Source organism: Tyto alba, unplaced genomic scaffold (genome assembly GCF_018691265.1).
Source record: "Tyto alba isolate M040663 unplaced genomic scaffold, T.alba_DEE_v4.0 Super-Scaffold_9, whole genome shotgun sequence".
In the NCBI taxonomy this organism is placed as follows: Eukaryota; Metazoa; Chordata; class Aves; order Strigiformes; family Tytonidae; genus Tyto; species Tyto alba.
This window is the reverse complement of record NW_024881330.1, coordinates 1,863,047-1,884,554: the sequence shown is the minus strand read 5'-3', so window position 1 is coordinate 1,884,554 and position 21,508 is coordinate 1,863,047. Positions and strand designations below refer to the sequence as shown.

The 21,508-nt window shown below is 49.8% G+C and overlaps 1 protein-coding gene across 1 annotated transcript in view; it reads right to left on the bottom strand.

The window, feature by feature from the left end:
• The window catches only part of ZC3H3 (zinc finger CCCH-type containing 3), a 194,310-nt gene that overhangs the window by 102,232 nt on the left and 70,570 nt on the right, over positions 1-21,508 (bottom strand). The window contains exon 4 of the mRNA XM_042785719.1: positions 8,928-9,078. Within this exon, the coding sequence (XP_042641653.1) occupies positions 8,928-9,078 (151 nt within the window). The remainder of the gene's footprint in view (positions 1-8,927; positions 9,079-21,508) is intronic.

The window sequence follows — 21,508 nt, the reverse complement described above, 5'->3', positions numbered from 1 at the left end:
AAAAAATTGGAGATTGCAGGCTGGTCCTTGCAGGTCCCCCCCCCAGCTTAAAAAGCAGCATCTCCACCACAGCACCAGTCCAGTTTGTGCTCTAAACTGGTCCGCGGGAGGTCAGGATCCCACCTCTTGGACCCCTTCTCCCCATTAAAGCGAAGGTACTGACTGGTGGAAAAAATAAATGGACCGAGGAGAGAAGACAGCCTTTGCTGAGATCTTTTTAAAAGGAAAAAAAAAAAAAAAAAAAAAAAAAAAAAATCCCTGTCTGCTCACAATATATGATAACTTCGATTAAAGCCTCCCCCCGTCAGAGCACTCAGCAATTATCAACGGTAGAAGCCTACGTTAACAGTTTTCTGCGTCTTCTCTGCAACTTTCAAGATGATGCCCCAGCACTGGAGAAATACGGATTTGCTCCGTCCATCGTACATTACAGTCCCAAACTCCACTCTCAGCTCTCAACCCCAATCACTGACACCCCCCCACACCCCCCCTCCCCGGGATCAGGAACGTGCCACGATTTAATGCGTCTTCCTCTTGCAGGACTGCACAAACGTCTCCAGACCCTGCGTCATCTCGAAGACGCGTGGAGAGCAAGCGCCTTCGCTCTCCAAAACTGCCTGATGACTTCTCCTGGAGGCGGGTCGAGTAAATAGGGGAGAGCAGGGTCTGCTCAGCAACACGGAGAAATAATCAAGTGTCGTTTATTTGCCACTGGTTTTTTTCACCTTGAGATTTTTGAGACAGTGGTTAGGGACGGAGAGGGAAGGATCCCGCCGGCACGGAGCACACCACGTCTGCAATCAGCGCTGAAAACCGCTTTGCCAACTCAATTCTACCCACTTCCACCACCCGTCGCTAAACCAATGCACCTTTTGGTCTCCAGCCCGTAGAGTCGCCCCTGGATTTTGTATTTTCACAGCTCTATCAGGAATAAATAAAAAAAGCCCTCTCCAGATCAAACTAGTGGCTCGTGGACTAATCTGGTTTCTCCAGTCACCGACTCCAGATGTTTTTGGAGAAGACGGGTGAATCCCTCAAATAGAAACTGCAGAATGACAGTCGAGGAGATGTCTCTTATGCATGTACGCATTCAACATAATTCTAAGTCAATTTTGCTCTTAAAGCCTCCTATCTTAAAAGCCTGCAAACTCAGCGCCTTGTGGGGGTGACTCACCAAGGAGGTTTTGGCATGGGATGCTTCAGGATTGTCCTTCTAATGATCACTGGGTCTTGTTTATGGCAATTAGATTTTTAGGACATTTGCTGCTGCCCTCACACCCCTTTTCAGAAGAAGCAGTCAACATATAGATAATTTATGAGATCATCCTCCTTATAGCCCCAAAGCACAGCAGGCACAACTGCCTTTTCCCCTGCTCTCTCCAATTTTTAGCCAATAGCTAATTTTGAAAGGGCATCTTCATCTCCTCCCCAAAGTTGGGGGTTTTAAGCAGAAGAAGGACATCCTCCACCATTTGAGCCTCCAGAAATACGCCCCGTGGTGTTTCAGCCCCTATACAGCAGTATCTTCCTCAAGGGCTGGAAATAATTCCCCAGCGAGCCCCAAGCCATGCTGGTGACTGTAACTCCATGCCGGCAAAGCAGACCGAGTGGAGAAGGGATTTCCCCTAACGCTGTCAAGGGAGATGAGGGCTAAACCATGCCCAACTGGACCCAAATAAACTCCCCACAAGGGCCACTCTGGCTCTGTAATTGCCAGCGCGGGCAAAGCTACTCAACGTCGGGCTGCAGGACAAGCAACGCGCACCAACGTATCTCAAACGCTTCTCAACTGTTTCCAGAGCCGTCATAAAAGTTGGGTGAATCCACCCCACTTCCAGAATGGATGGTCTTCCCGGGGAGCCTCAGAGTGCCACCAAAAAAGCTCAGGAGCGATTGAATTACTGTGGCTTAACGCGTCACTGCCCCTCAGCCTGGCTTGCGGTGAATGACTTGGTGCTGAGTGGAACACTTGGGTTTGAGGTGCTGTGCCACGGGGGCTCGGGTGCTCTGCATCGCCCCGGTCTACAACGCAACGGGAGGCGAGCAGAGAGGAGACAGCTCCCCCAGAAAGTCATAAGGATACGTTCTCCTCCCGTAAAGAAGAGAGGATATATGGAGTTTTCAGGTTCATGCCGTGCAACTGTAGTATTCACAGCAAGCCGACCAGACGGTTCTGCAATCTGCAGGAATTAGATACAGCAATTTATGTGGGGAAGCCGTGCTGGTAACGCCGGGTTACGCGCGCCTCTGGCAACCCAAGACTTCAGTTCAACCACGTCTCTCTTCCCCGAGGGTTTAGGCAGAAAGAGTTAACTTATACGCTGACCAAGACTGGCACCTGCGGCTCCACTCGTCCCGGGCAGCCATGGAAAATACTCAACTGCAGAGAGGGAAGGCAAGCGCCCTTCCCAACTACACGATATCGTTGGCTCAAGGAGGTGAAACTACTGTTTCACTTCTGCAAGGAAATGTGTACCAGGACTCGAGGCGTGTCAGCAAAATGGGATCACGTAGCAAGGAAAGGCTTCCCCAAACGGGGATGGCAGGGGATGCCTGAAATTAGCTCAGTACCCCTGAGTGTGGGAGTTGAGGCGGGGGGGGAAGTCGATGATGATGCTGCACGAAAGAGGAGAGCAAGAGTGAGGACAGCACTGGAGAACGGTGGCCTCCGCGCAACCTCAGCAGATACCTTCACTGGTCGTCAGAAGATAGTCAGCACTGGATGGCCCCATCATCGGAAGCGCTCGAGGCCAGGTTGGACGGGGCTTTGAGCCAACTGATCTAGCTGAAGACACCCCTGTCCGTGGTAGGGGGGTTAAGACTAGATGCTCTTCAAAGGTCCTCTCCAAGCCAAACCATTCTGTGGTTTTATGAGCTGGGCGATGAGTTGGGCTGACCATATCCCAGAAACCACTGAACACAAAGAAATCGGAAACCAAAAACTCAGCCAGGGTGAAGGAAAGGATGAGAAAGGGGAAGCTGGTGTGTCCCAAGTCACCCAGCACGCAGCAGCTCAACCTCCTGAAAACACAGCGACTGGCAGAGACGGTGGTTTCTCCTCCTCTCGGGCCATCAGCCATATGTCCCTTTGCCCTGGGGAAGTGGCACTTGCACCCCCCCACTGTCCATTTCACAGCCTGTACTGCCCACTTTACCTTTCAGTGCTAAACCCGAAAGGCTTGGCAGGGGAACGGGAGGTGAGGACACAAGTCAAGCCCAGAAGGCTCTCATTTCCACCTCCGTTCATTCAACGCGCCCCAGGCCAGGAAACAGAAAGGAAAGAAGAAAACAAAACGCAACCACAGAAGCATATCCTCTGCTGACAAGTTTTTCTACTGAGCAGGCATTTCTCTGACAAATGTTGTATTATCTTGTTCTTTACTTATTTATATCGCTGGAGGGGCAGGACTGTCCCTCACGAGACGCTGCTAAGTTTTCTGAAGGAAATATCTGAGCTTCTCCATCAGTGCCAAACTATTATTTGCAGACAGGTTACTTTTCTTTTAAGCACATGCATCAGTATTTTAGAAGAAAACTCTTCAAAGTGGGTCAGTGTTTAACTCGCCCACCGGGGGTCTATAAACACAACATCAGCTGCTACACGTAGGTCTCTCCGCTCCCCAAAATGGGTCTTAAAGTGGCTCTGTCTCTCCATGGCAGGGTGAGCTGGGGTCTCCTGCAGGCGTTGGTGCACACTCCTTTTTCTGGACAATGCTCTCTGTTGCTCTTGGCACAGTTCCTGCCTGAGCCCATCGTGGGCACGTCATCCCCCCCGGCCGGGGGCACGGATATTTCCCGCCGCTGCCTTGGGATGGGCGCTCAATGACATTGGGGTTTGTCCCTCTTGCAAGAAGACTGTCCCTTTGGTAGAGCAGGTGGTTTTGCAAGGGGAGGGACCTGCAATGCCCAGGAGCACCCTCATCTGCTCCTCCCACCCAAGGCGCGTGGGGGTAGAGGATCCAAGACACAACAAGAGATGCCCTATCTATTTTTCTAGCAGTTTCCACAATCCTACAGCACGCTCAACCCCGCCCCCCCCCCGAAGGGCTTCTGCTGCCCCTGGGCAAGATCTGTGCGCAACTTGGAGATTCCGCCGTGGCAACTCGCTCAGCCCTCGCCCGGCGGCACGAGGCTGCGTGGGGAGAGGGCATCACCACCCCCCCACCCCCCCCCCCCCAAAGTGATGGCCAACCCCAACGTCAACAGGAGCGACTGGAATTTAAGGCAAGCAAATCACAGCCCGTCTGAGCTGCGCTCCTGCAAAGCAGGGAGAGATAAGGGGGAGGAGTGAAAAGGAGAATCCATAAATCTTAACCTCATTCACAATGATCTGGAGCTCTTATTAAGTAAATTAATTTAAGTTAATTTAACTCGATCATGACTCCCGATCACAGTGATTTAGTGAGGGGGAAATTGCATTAGGAAAGGCCACACTCGCTAGATAGAAGAACGGAAGAAAATTAGATCCACTTAGCAATGTGAATTAATATGGAAATAGCAGGTGTAAATTTAACCTTATCAAGAGAGTGAAAATTATCTTCATAAATTTGGAGAAATAGCCCCCAAGTTGCTTATAAATCTATTTAAAACAAAAATATTACAAAAAGTGTGGTAAAATTAATTTAAAATATACTCCCATCTATCGCCTCTAAGAAAAGTCAGCAGCAGGGCGAAGTTTAATGCAACCCAGCAGTAAGGGGAGAACGCAACTCATCACCGAGGGATTAGCACTGGGTACCTCCAGACCTGCACTGACTCTCCCCATCGCTCCTTTCCCAAAGACACATCCCTCTTCACCTCAGCCTGGCCATTTGGGGGGGAATTTGTTGGCAACGAGGGCAACGTCCCGGATGCCCCAGCAAGGTTTCTTGCTGCAAATTGCAGCACACGTACCCGAAAAGAGAGGGGGCGGATCTCAGAACCACCTTTAACAACAGCAAGTTCACAAGATGGACAAGAACACAGCTCCTGCCTGAACTTTATTACAGCAGCGTATTAAATCTGAAAAGATTGGTGCCTGGGTAAAATCCTCCCACATCATTTCTGGACACCCCAAAACCTGGATTTTATAGTAAGAACCTCCCCTTAGCGTCACCTAGAAGCCAATTTGGGAGTAGCGCTTGGCTGCAGCCCCACCAGCCTTTTTAACATCACACTCCTGGCTTAAGGTGAAAAGGATATTAAAAAGAACCAGCTGACCAGTCAGCACGACGCACACCGAAAGGCAAAAATGAAGAGGTGACTAAACCAGTGCTGCAGGCAGGCACAGCGTGTCCCGCGGCCACCGAAGCTGCTCGTTGTTTTGGTAAAAGCAAAGCAAGAAAGCAGCTGCCGGCTCATTGCTTGTTCCAGGTCTAGGAGGATGCTGTGAACGATGGAGAAAAAAAAAGAAAAAAAAACATAAAAACTACAGGAGAAGCATTTGCCACGTGCCTCCTCCAGACAGTCCAGATGATTGATCACACACAACTAAGGTAATAGGGAGACTGAGTAGGAGATTTATTGCTTCTTTAAAATATAATTGTTTTAATTTGCTGATGGCATTTTATCAAGATTTGTCTGAAACAGCTGTAAGATCTAAACTACATTATTTAATGAAGTCAGAGATTAATACGAATAAAATTATTCTGCAAGTGGGAGCTCTCAGCCAATCACAGCACCATGAAGAGGTCACTCCTCCGCAAAATCGCTGCTTGGCTGAGCAAGACCCATCGCCCAGCAGCCAGAGCCTCTTGTTCTAACCCCGCCTGAAGTTCCTGCCCTCCTCAGTTCCCACCGCGGATCTCCCATCCATCAACCATCCAGACCTGGAGTAACAAGCTGCGAGGGAAGAACCCGAGCCAAACAGTCAGAGCACCAGTTGTTTTCTATGAACTAAAGCTGAAGTTCATAGAATTATCGAAGGGTTGGGCTTGGAAGGGACTTTTAACGTCACCCAGTCCAACCTCCCTGCAACGAGCAGGGGCATCTCCATCTAGACCAGGTTGCTCCAAGTCCCATCCAATTTGGCCTTGAATGTTCCCAGGGATGGGGCATCCACCACCTCTCTGGGCAACCAAGTTAGGAATTTATTACGGCATCAGATTAAACGCACTCATCTGCACTTCATCAAGGGGCGGCAGATTAAATCTGATCCAAGAAGCCTCTCTCCCCCTCCCTCATGCCTGAAAGAGTTTTGTGAATCAGGCTCGTACATCAATGTGATAACAGTTTTGGGCAGTGTCACGTCACAGCACGACACGGGAAGTCTCGCTATAAAGAGCATCGAGTGGCAAAAAACATCATCACGTTTCCCCGGCTGCGAAAGCGCTTGCGGAACCAAATCCAGCAACAGAGAGCAGGTACAAGATGCAGATTCCCCTCCCGGGGATAAACCGGGGATGATTACAGAGTAGGGCGAGCCTTGCCTGGCTCACATTTTATTTTTCAAGTTCCCAGCTGAGGCGCATTAACGGTGGAGAGACACTAAAGCAGCAATTTTGCCCAGATTCCTCGCAGAATATTAAAAAAAAAAAAAAAAAAAAGCTAGAAACAAAAATCAATCTTTTCTCCGCTAAATGGGCAGGATTTGCAGCCAGGGCAGTGACAGAGGGAGAAGGGTTGTTTGAACAGGACTGCCTGCGCTAGGAACAGAAAGCAGCAGCTGTTTCCACCTAAAGAAAAGGAGGAAGATTTGCTCAAAACAGCTGGTTCAGGACCAAAAAAAGCAGCAAACTGAGCTGGTGATGGGAAAGGGCGAGATGTATGTCGACGAGGATGTAAATGCTTTCATTAGGGGCAATCTGAGCTGCACATCAGCGACTGTAGCTACAGGAGTGACCAGAACCAGTCAGCGTTACACCAACACTACAGGAGAAAACAGGAGATTAAAAGCCACGAGAAACAAATCCTCATTTGCACGCAAAATACCAGGCGCCGTAATTACCAGCAGCAAATTATGAACCTCTAAGAAGCAACACAATTTAAATTTTACTGTTCCATACTTGTGCACTCGCAATGCAAAAGCCACACTTTGAAAAATTAATAATAATATTTTTTAAAAGCTGCCTTTGGGGCCAAAGAAGAAATACAACAATTATTTATTTGACGGTCTGGCTTTCTATCATAGCCTGAGAGCGGTGAGCAAGGAAGAGCTGTCAGTGGCAGGTAAGATGCACGCACATGCTGCCTTGATTCAACAAATATGCAGGATGAGGGAGCAAGAAAAAGAAAATGTGGTTTGTCTGTGGCAAGGGAAATGCAAGAAGTTGGCCCCAAGGACGTGCAGATGGAGGTGGCACCTAGAAACGGAGCAGTAATTACACTGGAGGAGGCAAACCAGCCGCTTTTGAGGGACAACAAAAGGAGACGTGTGGATCTCAAAATGACATGATGTGTAGGTGGGAAAATATCGAAGGCAAAAGTAGAAGGTGAAGAAAAAGGAGGTGGCGGCCCAGGTGAGACCGACCGCAAAAAATCTGGGTGGAAATCAGCCACTAGCCCAAAAGGATCCCAGAGTTTCCATATGAGAAACACTTTGAAACTGAGGCCCATACTGCATGTGAGACGAGGAGTTTCTCAACTAAGAGCTTGAAACAACAAGATAAAATAATAGACATAGTTTTATATTTAAAAAAAAAAAAAAAAGTTTGCAAATAAACACCTTTTTTTAAAATCTGTTTACCTGGTAATTTGCCTCATCACCCTGAAGTTTTCCAAAACCAACTCTCCCTTCAGATACCAAAATTTGTGAAGCCAAATTCACTGAGTACAGAGAAAAATCAGGTGAAGTTAAGCTTCAAAAACAATCCCTGCAATCTCTGTCTCTCTGCAGCACCCACCATAAAAGCCGTCAACCCCTGGCGCATTGCTGCGGGGGGGGGGAAATAACTTTTGGAAGAAACCACCTGGAGCAGGACCTTGATGCCGACCCACGGTGGGGGCCATGGGGGACCAGCTCCTCAGGTTTGCTCTCCCAGAATGAATAATCAAAGGAGCAAGCCCAGAGCAGAGCGGGCTGTCTTTGCCCAAAATATTGCCTGTAACAGTGGCAAGCCGGCATTTCAGGGGGGAGGAGAAGCCATTCTCAACCTAAGAATGACCAGAATTTGGGTTATAACCAAAACCATCCATTCTAACGGCACCTTTTTTTAGAGCATCGATTGCTGTAACGGCCTTTCTGCTTCTACACAAATTTCTGGCTTTGTCTCGGCCTCCGAGATGCAACCTGGTGACATCCCCCCACCCGCTAACGTGGCGGCAGCTCACTCGTAACTGAAACACGGACGTCGGCACAGCTGATTTAGGAAGATCCAGACTCAAGGGTACAGCACCATGCTTTAGTGACACCATTTTTCCTCAAGGCGGGTGCTGGCACGTCGAATTATTTGCTCCAGGGCCGGGCTGATGTTCCACCCGCCCCGATAACCTGGGAAGAAGCGAGCTGGTGCCTGCACCTACCTCCCGGTGTAGGTTTGGGCCGTCGGCCTCCAACACGCTTTCAATAAGCTCCTCCGAGGCACCAACGTGCACAAGAATGTTATAAAGCAGAGGGAAGATCTGGCCTCGTTAACAGGCTTGACCACGCCTAATTAACGGGCCACGCCCAGCTCTAAAACAAGCAATGAGTTTACTTATGTCTGATGTAGACCTGCGTGGGTTTATTCATCTTCCTCACAGCTTATTTAACTGCTCCGCGGAAACAATTAATTCAAACAGGGAATAAATATGAAGCCATAGATTGTGGTAAGCTGTTGGCCGCCAACTCGGGCTAACGTGATTACTAACACGATTTTACACTTTAAGTCAATAAACTGCATAGAAGGAGCTAAACAAAGAGAGGAATTAAGCGATGAACATGCAGCGGTAATAACACGGAGCCAAGGCGGGAGATCCCTCGGTTCCCACAGCCCGACCAGCTGCACGCAAGGGATGGAAGGAAGAATTACCTGGATGTCACGGGGCGCCTCGTCTTCCAGTTGGGACTGGGGCTGCTGAAGGATGATAAGGCTGGAGACGCCACGTTCTTCTTCACTATCCTGTAGCGCGTCTTTATCACCTTGTTGGCCGGGGGGCTCCTTAGGAAGTGCAAGTTGGCTCCTGTGAGAAAGCAAACGGAAAAAAAAGGGCTTGATATTCAAGTGCGCGTGCGACAGAAGGGAGCTCATCAACGTAGGTCCTACACTCAACTCTTTAGTAAAACAAAAAAAAAAAAAAAAAGGGGGCAAAAGACCCCTGGGGTGCGTCAGGCACGGGACCACCATGGTTGATGGCAACAGAAAGGCCCTGATGGGCTTGGAAGTGTTTGGCTTCACCAGCCCAGCAGCAAAACTCCACCAGGTGAATCGTGCGTTCACCAACAATACCCTGAGCCCCAACACCTACACTGGAAACAGATTTACGCCTTTAATCGCTCGTGTTTTCGTCATATTTTACAGGATGATCTACAGGCTGGTTTATTCTGCTGAATGTTTCATGCAATTAACAGTTATATGGTTGATTCTGGTTTTCCTCCACTTGATAGCTAGCAATTTTTTTCGCGGCTTTAAGGAATGCATCTAATTGCCCGACTTTTATAACATACAGCTATAACTGCCCAGATAATTAAAGCTGACACTACATGCTGAGACTAAGTCTTCTGGTTTTATAACTGATTTAAAGGGCCGGCTGTTTTTCTTGGAGATACTCTAATTAAAATTATTGCAAGGTTGAGAGGGGAAAAGCAGAATCATTATTTCCCCTGAAAATGTTGTACCCATCCCCATGTTTGTGTCTGCGAGAGAAGGAAGAAGAAGCGTGCTTCCCAGGTAAACCGGCAATCTCAGGATGCTGAATCTGTGTCAAAACAGGAAAAATAGGGAAATGCATTTTAGAGCTGATCTTATTCCCCCAGAAAAGAGGGTGCAGCTTCCCCGTCTCCCAGCAGCAGTGGTAACGGAGAACCGTGGCTTTACAGTTTGATATGGAGAATATTTTCCTTCTCGCGCATTCCCAAGCAAGCCGACACCTCATGTTGGGCTCAGGAGGGATCAGGCAGCCCGTGGCATGGATTTCCACTCCCAAACTCAGCCCGAGAGTTACAACTTCTGACAAGGGGGGGGGGAGGAGAAAAGCAGGCTCTGCCACGACAGATAAATCACCGAAACTCTTCATAATAAAGATGACAATCGCAACGCTCCTCAATGCTATACTGTGAGATAAATGATCGCCGAGCAAGGAGCGTATGGAGGGATTCACGGCCTTCAAGGCCACCTATAAAGCCCTGAGCACGCTCACGACACCACGCAAATAATCTCTTTCATGTGGCTGCAATCAAATTTGGAAGGCATTTCGTATAAATAGCCCAGCCAGCTCTAACTTGGCATTACGGGTCCCCGTGCCTCAGTGTATGGAACTTCCAACCCCTGTTTGCAGCCAGACCCACGCACCAAAGTATTTGAAGAGACTCTTTTACAGTCCTCTGACTCACATGCGGGACCCCTGCTTAATGAATCCATCAAAATAATGCCTGCATGCAAATTATTTTTCTGCGGCGGCGCAGTAAGCAGCGGACTTGTGATGATGCTCTCAAGTCCAGCATGCTGCTATTAAGGGGCGAGCACCTATAAAACCAGCAGTGCTACAAAGTACGCTCCGACTACGGGTGCGTTAAGTCAACTGGTAAATGTCAAACAAACTGAAAAGCTGGGAAGTCAACGCTGCTAATTTAAAGAGCTTCTGGTGTTTGGGAATACAAATTACAATCAAAGCGGATGTTTGGTTCGGCCCATGTTAACGTCAGGAAGCTCCACGAGGCCAAGTGCAAGGTCTTGCACCCGGGTCGGGGCAATCCCCAGTATGAATCCAGGCTGGGGGATGAAGGGATGGGGAGCAGCCCAGCGGGGAAGGACCTGGGGGTGTCGGTGGATGAAAAACTGAGCATGAACTCCTGCAGCTCAGAAAGCCGACCGTCTCCTGGGCTGCACCCCGAGCAGTGTGGCCGGCGGGTCCAGGGGGGGGGGATTCTCCCCCTCTGCTCCGCTCTGGGGAGCCCCCCCGGAGCCCTGCAGCCAGCTCGGGGGTCCCCAGCACGGGCCAGACACGGACCTGTTGGAGCGGGGCCAGAGGAGGGACACGGAAATGGTCCGAGGGCTGGAGCAGCTCTGCTGTGGAGAAAGGCTGAGAGAGCTGGGGGGGTTCAGCCTGGGGAAGGGAAGGCTCCGGGGAGCCCTTCGAGCGGCCTCCCGGGGCTTAAAGGGGGGGACAGGAAAGGTGGGGAGGGACTTTTTACAAAGTCCTGTAGTGACAGGACAAGGGGCAAAGGTTCTAAACTGAAAGAAGTTAGGTTTAGATTGGACATAAGAAGAAATTCTTAATGATGAGGGGGGTGAGACACTGGCCCAGGGTGCCCAGAGCAGCTGTGGCTGCCCCCTCCCTGGAAGGGTTCAAGGCCAGGTTGGACGGGGCTGGGAGCCCCCTGGGCTGGGGGAAGGGGGCCCTGCCCGGGGCGGGGGAGTTGGGATTTGATGATCTTTAAGGTCCCTTCCAACCCAAACCATCTGATGATTCAATGACCAGAGGAACTGCAGACACTCGTTGCTTTAGAGGTGAGGGAAGAAGAGAGAGAGGAAAGAAGACAGAAAGCAAACGGAGTTTCATCGCTGTTTCCTGGTCTGGGGACTTTTTGTATCAGACTAAATTCTTCAGGGTGGCGACTGCACCGTCACGTGGGTTTTTCGAGGCCTTTGCAAGGTTTAAGCTCTAATTGCAAATGCTCACAAGCACCCGCAAAGCTGGAGCGTTTTGCTTCGGAGAAAACTGTATTTAGGATTGCAAAACGGGAACAAACAAATGGGCAGACATGCAAACCCCTGCACGGCCCAACGCTGCACACACGTGATGAAATCCCAGTTATGGTGAGGGCTGGTGCCTACAAGACCTTTTTGTCACCCAGGAGGCATGGATGTATCCAGCCTCTCATGGATATAGCATCAACCACGTACCCAAAGCAGCTCTTTCACACCGGGAAAGGGATGAGAGCCACAACCCCTCATCCTCCCCAGACAGCAACAGCACAAGTTGACCCTTTCCCTCTGCTGCTCCCACCTTATAAAATTATTAAGCTGGGAATTCGTTGAATATATTATTAAGGTTTTTGTTTGTTTGTTTGTTTGTTTTTTCCCCTTACACAAGCTCTAGCTGCCACTAATCAACCCAGAACCTCATCAAACTCCTGCCTGACATCATCCCCCCCGCCTCACGCTCGCACAAGAAATAAAGGTCCCAAATTGTTGCGGCTTGCAGGCATCGTGTGTGTGTGTGTGTCCCCCCCCTCCTTGCACAAACAGGCTGGCACCTGGTAAACTCTATTCCCCGGTGGTAATTGGATGGTGTATTCATGCCGAAGCTGCTCTTCTGAAAGTGCCTGCGTGCACGGCTCCAGCATTAACCACATCCTGAAAGAGACTCTCCGAAGAGCTCAGTTTTCTATTATTACTTGCTAGCTGAGGGGTTTTGTGTAGATAATCATGTTATTTAGATAGGATGTTGGTTTAATTCCCTTCATTACAGGCTCCCAGGGTTGTAATTTTTTTTCTCCGCATGATGTATTCCCCGTGGCACATTTCACTCAAATCAAACACTTTACGCTTTTATTACAAACAATACCCCAGCGTCCCCCGTTATCAGCCCAGCGCACACATGCACACTCCTCGCAGAGATCCAGAGGTCAGTTCTAATGACTAATCGATCTCATTAGCTTTCCTAATTAAAAACTTTACTACCGCAATGGAAGACAAACTACAAAAAAAAAACTGCTTGCATCATATTTGAATGGGATATGAGCATCATTTATCAGCCAGGGCTCGCAGCCCGCGCCCACCTGCAACGGGCCGCGCGCTGCTGAGGTTGGTGCTTTATTCGGAGCCGCGCATCCCCCGGGGCACCGCTCGCACCCACCAAGCCCACGGCAGAAAATCCTGGTGCAAACGCCAATGCTGACCTTGAGATGGGCAATTTGCTGCCCAAACCTTTTGTCACGAGGCTCCGAGCAGACAGGATCCGGCACCCACCAGCACACGCATCCCTTAAGAAAGGGGTTGAAGGCAACACGGTGATGAGGATCCTTATTTCTGCTCTTATTCTGTTGGAGAAGTACCAGGAATCGACCCGCTGGGGAAGCTGAAGCGGGGAGGGCAAAACCAGGGCTGGCTCCTGAGACGTTTGCGGGAGAGCTGGAAACAACATGAGGCCTGACTTGCTTTCTGACACCCTTAAAACACGCAAGCACCGCCGCACCTTAAACAGTTATATTCCCCAACCGTTCCAAATTGCTGCTTATTTCTGTTCTGCGTCTGCCCAAAATGAGTGAAGTTTTAACCTTTAAAAAGGACAGCTTTTTTCCAAGCCCAGTACAAAGCGGAGAATTAAGTGCACTCGCAAGGAAGTTTCAACAAAAGTAAAACCTTTCGTAAAAACATGTGTTTACCCCCATGGCAAGAAAAATGGGGAGGGGGAACACTGCCCTGCTGTTACTCACTCCAAATCCTTCATCCCCATAAGTTCTTGTTAAATCTGAATCCTCCACTTCTGCCAAAAAATGAGTGGAGAGGAGGCAGGTATTAGCTAACTTTGTCTGCTTCTCAGTCGAGCCAGGTCCCAACAGTCTCAGCTGGCAGAGCAGGCAGAGGGGAACGCCGCACCCTGAGCCATTTATTTCTGCGTGACTGTGCTGTTACAGCAGCTCTCCAGGGCTGGGCCAGCACCGTCAACCAGCCGAGCCCTAACGAGCAAGGGTGCAAGTCCATGCAGCAAGAGCAAGATGCCTCTGCTCGGGAAAAAGAAAGTTAAATAAGCAAGGGTAATTTCAGGAGCACAGATTCCCAAATTTAAGAGACGATTGCTGCTTTTGGGAAAGGACATGAGATGGAAAAAGCTTCCCGTGTGGGCACAGGAATGGCACGAGAATGGAAAAAAAAAAAAAAAAAAAAAAAAAAAAAAAAAAAGAAGTAATTGGTGCTGTGGGCCAGGAGATGACCTGGGTCCTACCAGGTCTTCAGCATCGGCCCCCACGAACCTCCTCAGGCGTGAGTCTCTGCTGGGGCACACTGGAGCACCGGCAGCTCGACGCCGAGCCGCTGCCACGGCTGCTGGGAAACCCCAACCCGAGGCGAGCCGAGGAAGCGGTGAGTGACGGGGACGTTGCTCTTCCAGCACTTGGAAGGGAGATGAGAACGGGAACGAATGCAAATTGGGGTGGTGAAGCTGCACCTTCGGTACGATGCCGGTATCGCCCCCAGCTCCAGAGGAAACCGTGGGGATGCAAAGCAATGGAGCAGGGCCACCCTAAGGGGCCCTTTTAACTCAGTCGCAAGGAGTCCACAAAGAAAAAAAGCAAAGCAGAGGGCAAAAACCTCTGATAAAACTGAATTGCTTTTTCAAAGACAGCCATTAGGAAGAAAAATCAAGGGCTAAGGACTATTAGTACATGCGCAAAGGCTGCCACTAGCATGCTGTAACTCCTAATACAAGCTCTGATGCTAGCAGAGATTTAAAAAACATGCACTTGGAATCAAAAGCCGCTCCAAAAAGAACTGAGAATCTCTGCCGAAGGGTATTCCAAAAGCAAACACTTTCTAACATGAAGATGAATCCCACAAACACCCTCGCCACGGGATTTGCTCCAGGCCTGGAAGTAAAGACTCAGCAAAAAACCACCGTTCTCTCTTCCTCAGCTCCCAGAAGGAAGCCGCCGCTCACCTGCTACCCAAAGCAAACCCACGCCGCAGCAGCGGGCGTTTGCAGCAGCAGGAAAATCACCCATGTGTGGCGATGCTCCGGGACGGCACGGGACCAAACCTCCCTCTTTTCCACGGGGAAAACCATCTCTAACCCGAGATCGCTTGGCTGCTAGCTCACCTTGCTCTCTCGGCATCCCTGTTTGCGAGCACACCTGCGAAACAGGTCGGGAAGCTGCCCTGTACCACCCAGCGTTAACCAAAATGTTAACAGCGAGGAAGCAAAGGATTCAGCAGGACGTTGAGGGGTTTGGAAGCAGCAGGAGCACACGGAGGTTGGGGTGGCTGGTGTAGAGGCGTGGAGTGAGCCCCTCGCATCTGCTTTTTGTAAAGTCCCAGCTAAGACTGCGTCCTAACTGATTTGATATCCTTCTACGACAAGGTCAGCCGCCTCGTGGATGAAGGGGAGGCTGTGGATGTAGTTTTTTCTGGAGTTTAGGTAAGGCTGTCGATCCTGTTCATTCACAGCATCCTCCTGGAAAAGCTGTCCCAACTGGGAGAGGAGCAGCTACGCGCCGGGCTCAGTGTTCTGGTGAATGGGGCTACATCTGGCTGGTGACTGGTCACCAGTGGTGTGCCTCAGGGCTCCATTCTCGGGACAAGAGCATTACCAACGCTCTGGAGGCAGGAGTTGAACGTGCCATTAGCAAATCTGCTGATGATACTGTCGTGGCTTGAGCCTGGTCAAACCCTCGGAGTCGGGTTGCTTGGGAATGCAGCCCAAAGCGGGTGGTAAACTCCATCTAAGGCTAAATACTGGCACGAGACCGATAGCCAACAAGTACCGTAAGGGAAAATTCTGACCAATCCCCAGCCCGTTCCCGGCCAGCGATCCCAAAATACCAATATCCCACAATCACAATCCCAGAAGCGAGAGAGAGTGCTCCTTCCTGACCACCCCTCCCCTATACAGTGAGCATGACGTGCCATGATATGGAATATTTCCTTGGCCCAGTTTGGGTCAGGTGCTCTGGCCGTGCTCCCTCCCTGCTTCCTTGCGCACGGGCAGGACACGGCGAGTCGGAGAGTCCTTAAAGTCTCAGTAGCTGAAAACATCAGCGTGTTATCAGTATTCTTCTCACGCCAAACCCAAAGCTACGTCCAAAACAGAGCGCTCTTCTAGTTCCCAAAAAGGAGTATTAACTCTATTTCAGCCCAAACCAGGACAGATACCAAACTGGGAGGTGCTGTGGATTCTTTTAAGGTCAACGGGCCTAGAGGAGGGATCTAGATAGATTGGAGCACTGGGCAACCATCAGTGGCATGAAATTTAAGAACAAATGTCGGGTTCTGCACCTAGGACGGAGTAACACCAGGCACAGGTATAAACTGGGAGAGGAGTGGCTGGAGAGCAGCCCTGCAGAAAGGGATCTGGGGGTGCTGGCTGACAGCAGGCTCCCGACGAGTCAGCAGCATAGCCTGGCAGCCAAGGGGGCAAACCGCATCCTGGGGTGCAGCCAACACAGTACAACCAGCCGGTCAAAAAAAGGCTATTATCCTGCTGTGTTGACAGGAAAGCAGGAGGAGGAAAGAAGGAGGAAGAGTTCCAGTTGGAAGGGATCTACAGCGACCATCTAGTGCAACTGCTGACTAGCTTTCTTCTAGTTCTAGTGTTGGAGCGGCCTCACCTTGAAGACTGTGTGCAGTTCTAGGCCCCGCAATTTAAGAAGGACGTGAAGGTACCTGAAAGCATCCAGAGGAGGGCAACGAAGCTGGTGAAAGGGCTGCAAGGCACGTCCTGTGAGGAGCAGCTGAGGACTTTGGGCTGGTTTAGTTTGGAGAGAAGGGGGCTGAGGGGCAACCTCATTGCTCCCCTGCGGCTTCCTGCGAAGAGGACGGGGAGAGGAAGGTGTTGAGCTCTCCTCCCTGGGATCCAGTGATAGAACACATGGGAATGGTTCAAAGCTGCACCAGGGGAGGTTTAGACTGGACATTAGGAAACATTACTGAGAGCGCAGGCAAACACTGGAACAGGCTTCCCAGAGAGGTGGTTGATGCCCCAAGCCTACCAGTGTTTATGAGTAATTTGGACAACGCCCTTAATACCACACTGTAACTTTTTGGTCAGTCCTGAGGTGATCAGGCACTTGGACTTAGATGATCAGTTGTAGGTCCCTTCCAATTGGACTGCTCTATACTAAAACGCCACGTGCAGCTTCAGAACAACTCGATATCAAGATGACAAATATAAGCCAAAAAGAATCCAGACAACAGCAGCAATAACACAAATCCACAGCAAGCTCCTTGGCTCTTTATATCTGAAATATATGGGAAATGGAAATGTGCAGCTTAAGTTATCAAGGACTATTAGGAGAAAAGGAAATTTTACAACCGCGACACCGGCAGGGAACTTCTCCAGCGTGCAAGGAGCTGCTTGCAGCAGTCCTGGTCCCAAACCTGCCGGTAAACTGGAGGCACAGGCAGTGCTATCAAAGAGAAGTTTAACAAGATCACCCCAAGGAAGACACATTTTCTCATCCGCACTGCAAGCCAATGACTCACTAAGCCTTGTCAAGGTTGTCACTGCCTGTGATACCCACCAGCCCTCCTGCTTCCCAGCAAAGCAGCGTGCAGAGACAGAGGGAAAATCCAGGGAAAATCCAAAGCATCATCCTTGTCGTCCCCCCCCCCCACGGTGAGCTCCCACCAGCAGACAAAGGGCAAATTTGTTGGCAAAAAGGGGGTTTGCAGCCAGGAACCACCTCAACAGCAAACCCACGGCGGGAAGCTCTGACGACAAGGACGCGCCAGCTCCCCTCCCCGCTGTGACAGCAGATCACAGGGATTAGGGGTCCTAACCATCACCCCTGTGACCAACCCAGAGCCTTGTGTTACCTGCTTTCCTACAGCAGCAGAAACAATGCTATCTTTGTGATTCTTCGTTAGTGAAGGACTCGAGACCTTAAATACTGCTATAAAATTCCTCTCTAAAGAGAAGCGATGTCACGCTATCGGAACAGGGAGGAAAACTAAAAATCCCAGAATTTAAACCCCTACGTTCTACCTTCTTCTCCCATTCCTTTTTTTACCCAACTGTAAAACAGGTGGTTCGGTTGAGGCCTACCTTAAGCTCGATTTCTTGACGGGAAAACAAAACAACATACAAAGACACGGTTTTGCTGTAGGGTCTGCGACAAAACTTTGCGAGGCACTTGGAAGACGGGAGGTGCCACGCGTTCTCTTTTTCCTTAAACACAGTGAATTTTAAAACGGTGTGCCATCCAAGCGCACGAGGGATTCCAGTATTTTTTTCCTAAGTGTATTTATTTCCAGTATATTTATTCCTAAGTATCGTCGCACTTATGACTGAGGTGGAGAGCAGCGTCGAGTTGAGGAACGATGGGGTTTGAAGGGACACAAGTGGCTGGAGTCTATCAAGGAGGTCCGAGACAGCTCTGCCAGCGCATCTCCATGGCAAGAGGCTCTGCAGCAACCTAGCAGAGGTTAGATCTGCTTTTAGGGTGAGTTTTGTTTTCTTCTGTCGAGACGGGCAGCGGCTTCGCCTGGTTCCAGCGTTGGGCTTGCGCGTAGCCGCAGGTATTTCGCAAACAGCACTCGGAGGGTAACGCGGTGATCCGGCTGCCGCGAGCTGCGCTGTGCTTGCACAGCCCTCACGTCGGGGGCTGCTGAGGATGCACGGGGAGCCTGACGAAAAAAGAAAGCTGATCCCAGCTGCCGATAAAACAGCCCGGCCCACAGCATCCTCGCTGAAACCAGGAGAGCGAACTACCCTCGTAGACAGGCAGATGTAAAGAAGCACACCCCACCCTTTCACCAAGCGTTGCTTTCTCAGAGAGACTTCTGCTCGTGGTTGGGTGCACAGGTGGGAGGGGAACGGCGGCACGCAGCGGCCCTGAGGATATCCCCATCCCCAACACCGTGTTTCCCTGGGTGAGAAGGATGCAGCAAATGGAGGGAAAAAAAACGAGAAAGACAGAGAGAAGATGGGCTGAAACAAGAGGGCAGCAGCTGGTTTGGGGACCAGATGCGGGAGCAGAGAGCATATAATAGCAATTACACTGAATAATTTGCGAGAAAAAGGAAGGGTCCCAGAACCTAAAGGCTAAGAGTCACTAAAAGCCAGCGTAGCTCAGCCTCCAATGGCCTTAAAAAAGCTTCTTGCAGCTCAAGAAGAAGTTGTGGACCTACCCAAATCACGCATGGATCTTTCAAGAGTGAAATTAATGGATCGTGCATTGAAAGACCTTGCAACGAGGATAAATCTGTGGGTGAACCTGAACAAAGTTTCATCACCGCTCCCATACCCAAAAGCAAAATAATTTTGGAGTTTCCCATTACGCTGGAAGCACCTGCAAGACATCAGCCCTGAGCCGCGCGGCTCCGGTGCCTTTTGTTCTGGCTACTAACTTGGCCAAGTCCCTGGAGTTAACAAAAGGATTTGGGATTACTGTAATACTGTTACGAATTCAGTGTGAAAGCAGACACCAGTATTACGGGATGATTATCACAGAGCGTGTTCAATATGTTCACACAGAATGGCACAGCAAGAGGTTAATTATATTGCTACTGGAATCAGCTTCCAAAAGGACCATCCTTCGGTTTAAGAGGGGAATTTAATTTTCACACTCATTCAGTTCTGAGCTCTTTCAAGAGAGACGGCTATTTATGCCAGAATGTAAACGATGGTTTATGATCATGAACTGCTGCTTAATAGGAAATAAATCCAATTGATCAAAAGTGCTTTACCTGTGACCCCGAGCAAGACTGCTGTTCAGGCTGTAATATTTGCAGAGGACGAGAGAAGCACGGGCTTTGCAGCTGAAACGTTTTAGCGGGCTCCAAACCCATTGCAATATTTGCTTAGCACGGCAGCCACTTTCAGCTGGGAACATTTGGGGAATTAATACCAAATCTGCTTCGCTAATTCCTTTACGCTGAACGGACCGCGGGCAAAGATGAAGTTAACGTAACCCATCAGGCACAACACTGCATTGGTACGGTGGCCCTGGCTAGAGATCAGCTGTAAGGGAATACTGATTTTAGCAGGCAAGGTATTAAAACCCACGTGGACTCTTCAAATGAATTGCATGTGTCTGGGTATGCACCCAAAATTCCTGTTAATAAACAAAAAGAAACAGGACTTTTGTTTCCTGGAAAGATGGAGTGGGAGCAACAGAGGAAACACCACCCAGGTTCAAGGGAAAAAGCAAGTGATTTGACCAGCAGGTCAAGGGAGGGGATTGTCCCCCTCTGCTCCGCTCTGGGGGGACCCCCCTGCAGTGCTGGGGCCAGCTCGGGGGCCCCCAACAGCAGAAGGACCCGGAGCTGCTCAAGCGGGGCCAGAGGAGGCCACGGAGATGCTGGGGGGGCTGGAGCAGCTCCCCTGGGGGGCCGGGCTGAGAGAGTTGGGGGGGTTCAACCTGGAGAAGAGAAGGCTCCAGGGGGACCTTTGAGCGGCCTCCCGGGGCTTAAAGGGGGGGACAAGGAAGATGGGGAGAGACTTTGTAGTAGGGCCTGTTGCTATAGGACAAGGGGTGATGGTTTTAAACTAAAAGAGGGGAGATTTACACTAGATACAAGGTAGAGATGTTTTACGATGAGGGTGGTGAGACACTGGACCAGGTTGCCCAGAGAGGTGGTTGATGCCCCATCCCTCAAAATGTTCAAGGTCAGGTCGGAAGAAGCTTTGAGCAACCTGATCTCGTTGAAGCTGTCCCTGCTCATGGCAGGGGGGTCGGACTAGATGACCTTCAAAGGTCCCTTCAACCCAACCCATTCTATGGTTTATCAAAACCTCACCAAGCCAAAGGTCATTAGCACCTGAGAAATCTAGAGAGCTGCAAGGAAAACTGTTTCTAAAAACAGAAACATTTCGGTATGGAAATATGACCGGATGTGGTTAAAGGAGAACTTATTAAAAGTTATGTCCCAGCTTGCCTCAGGCACGATGAGGACTCAAAACCTTGCTGCTCTGTTCTCATCACACACACGCTCAGAGTCTCAGGACACCCACTCACATCCTCTTGCTTTGGAAATGGCAAATAAAAAGAAATCCTAGCAAACTTTCACAAAAAGCTTGTTTTCATATTAGAATAACTTTATTCTCCCCATCCATCAGACTTCCTGCTTTTTCCTCCTAGAGTCATGCTTGTGACCATGTCCATCTTCCCAAGAAAGGCTGCACTGCTCAATCACAAGTATTCATTATGAAGTTTAAACGAACCTGAGAACAATCTCATTTTCCCAGCTGCAGGGCACAAACCAAACAATCAGCCTTCCCAAAACCAACCTCACTTAGGAGCTTTTCCTCCCAACTTTTTGGCAACAGACTGGCTCGGAGCATGGCGCAGGCACATACCAGTAATAAAGTAAAATCTTCGCACGATGGGAATCGGAATAACATTTGATTGCAGGGCTTTTTCCAGATGTCAAAGCAAGCCTCATCATCACTGGTGAAACACAGCTCGTTGTCAGCGTCAGGTAGGGTTGGGGAGCGTTGCCCCAAAGGAACTCCAGCGCTGGAGATCAAGCTTCATTTTAATCACAGCACCTGGACCCTTCAGTAGGTTGTTCCCACCTTCCCACTTGGTTCATTTTTTTTTTTTTTGGTTTGTTTTATTGCTTACTTTCTCAAAATGCGGTTGAGTTGTGATTACTGAATCCAAAAAATGATTTGAAAAGAGATCACAGAATGGTGGAGGTTGGAAGGGACCTCTGGAGATCATCTGGTCCAATTCCCTGTTCCAGCAGGGCCACCTAGAGCCAGCTCCCCGGGATCATGTCCAGATGGCTTC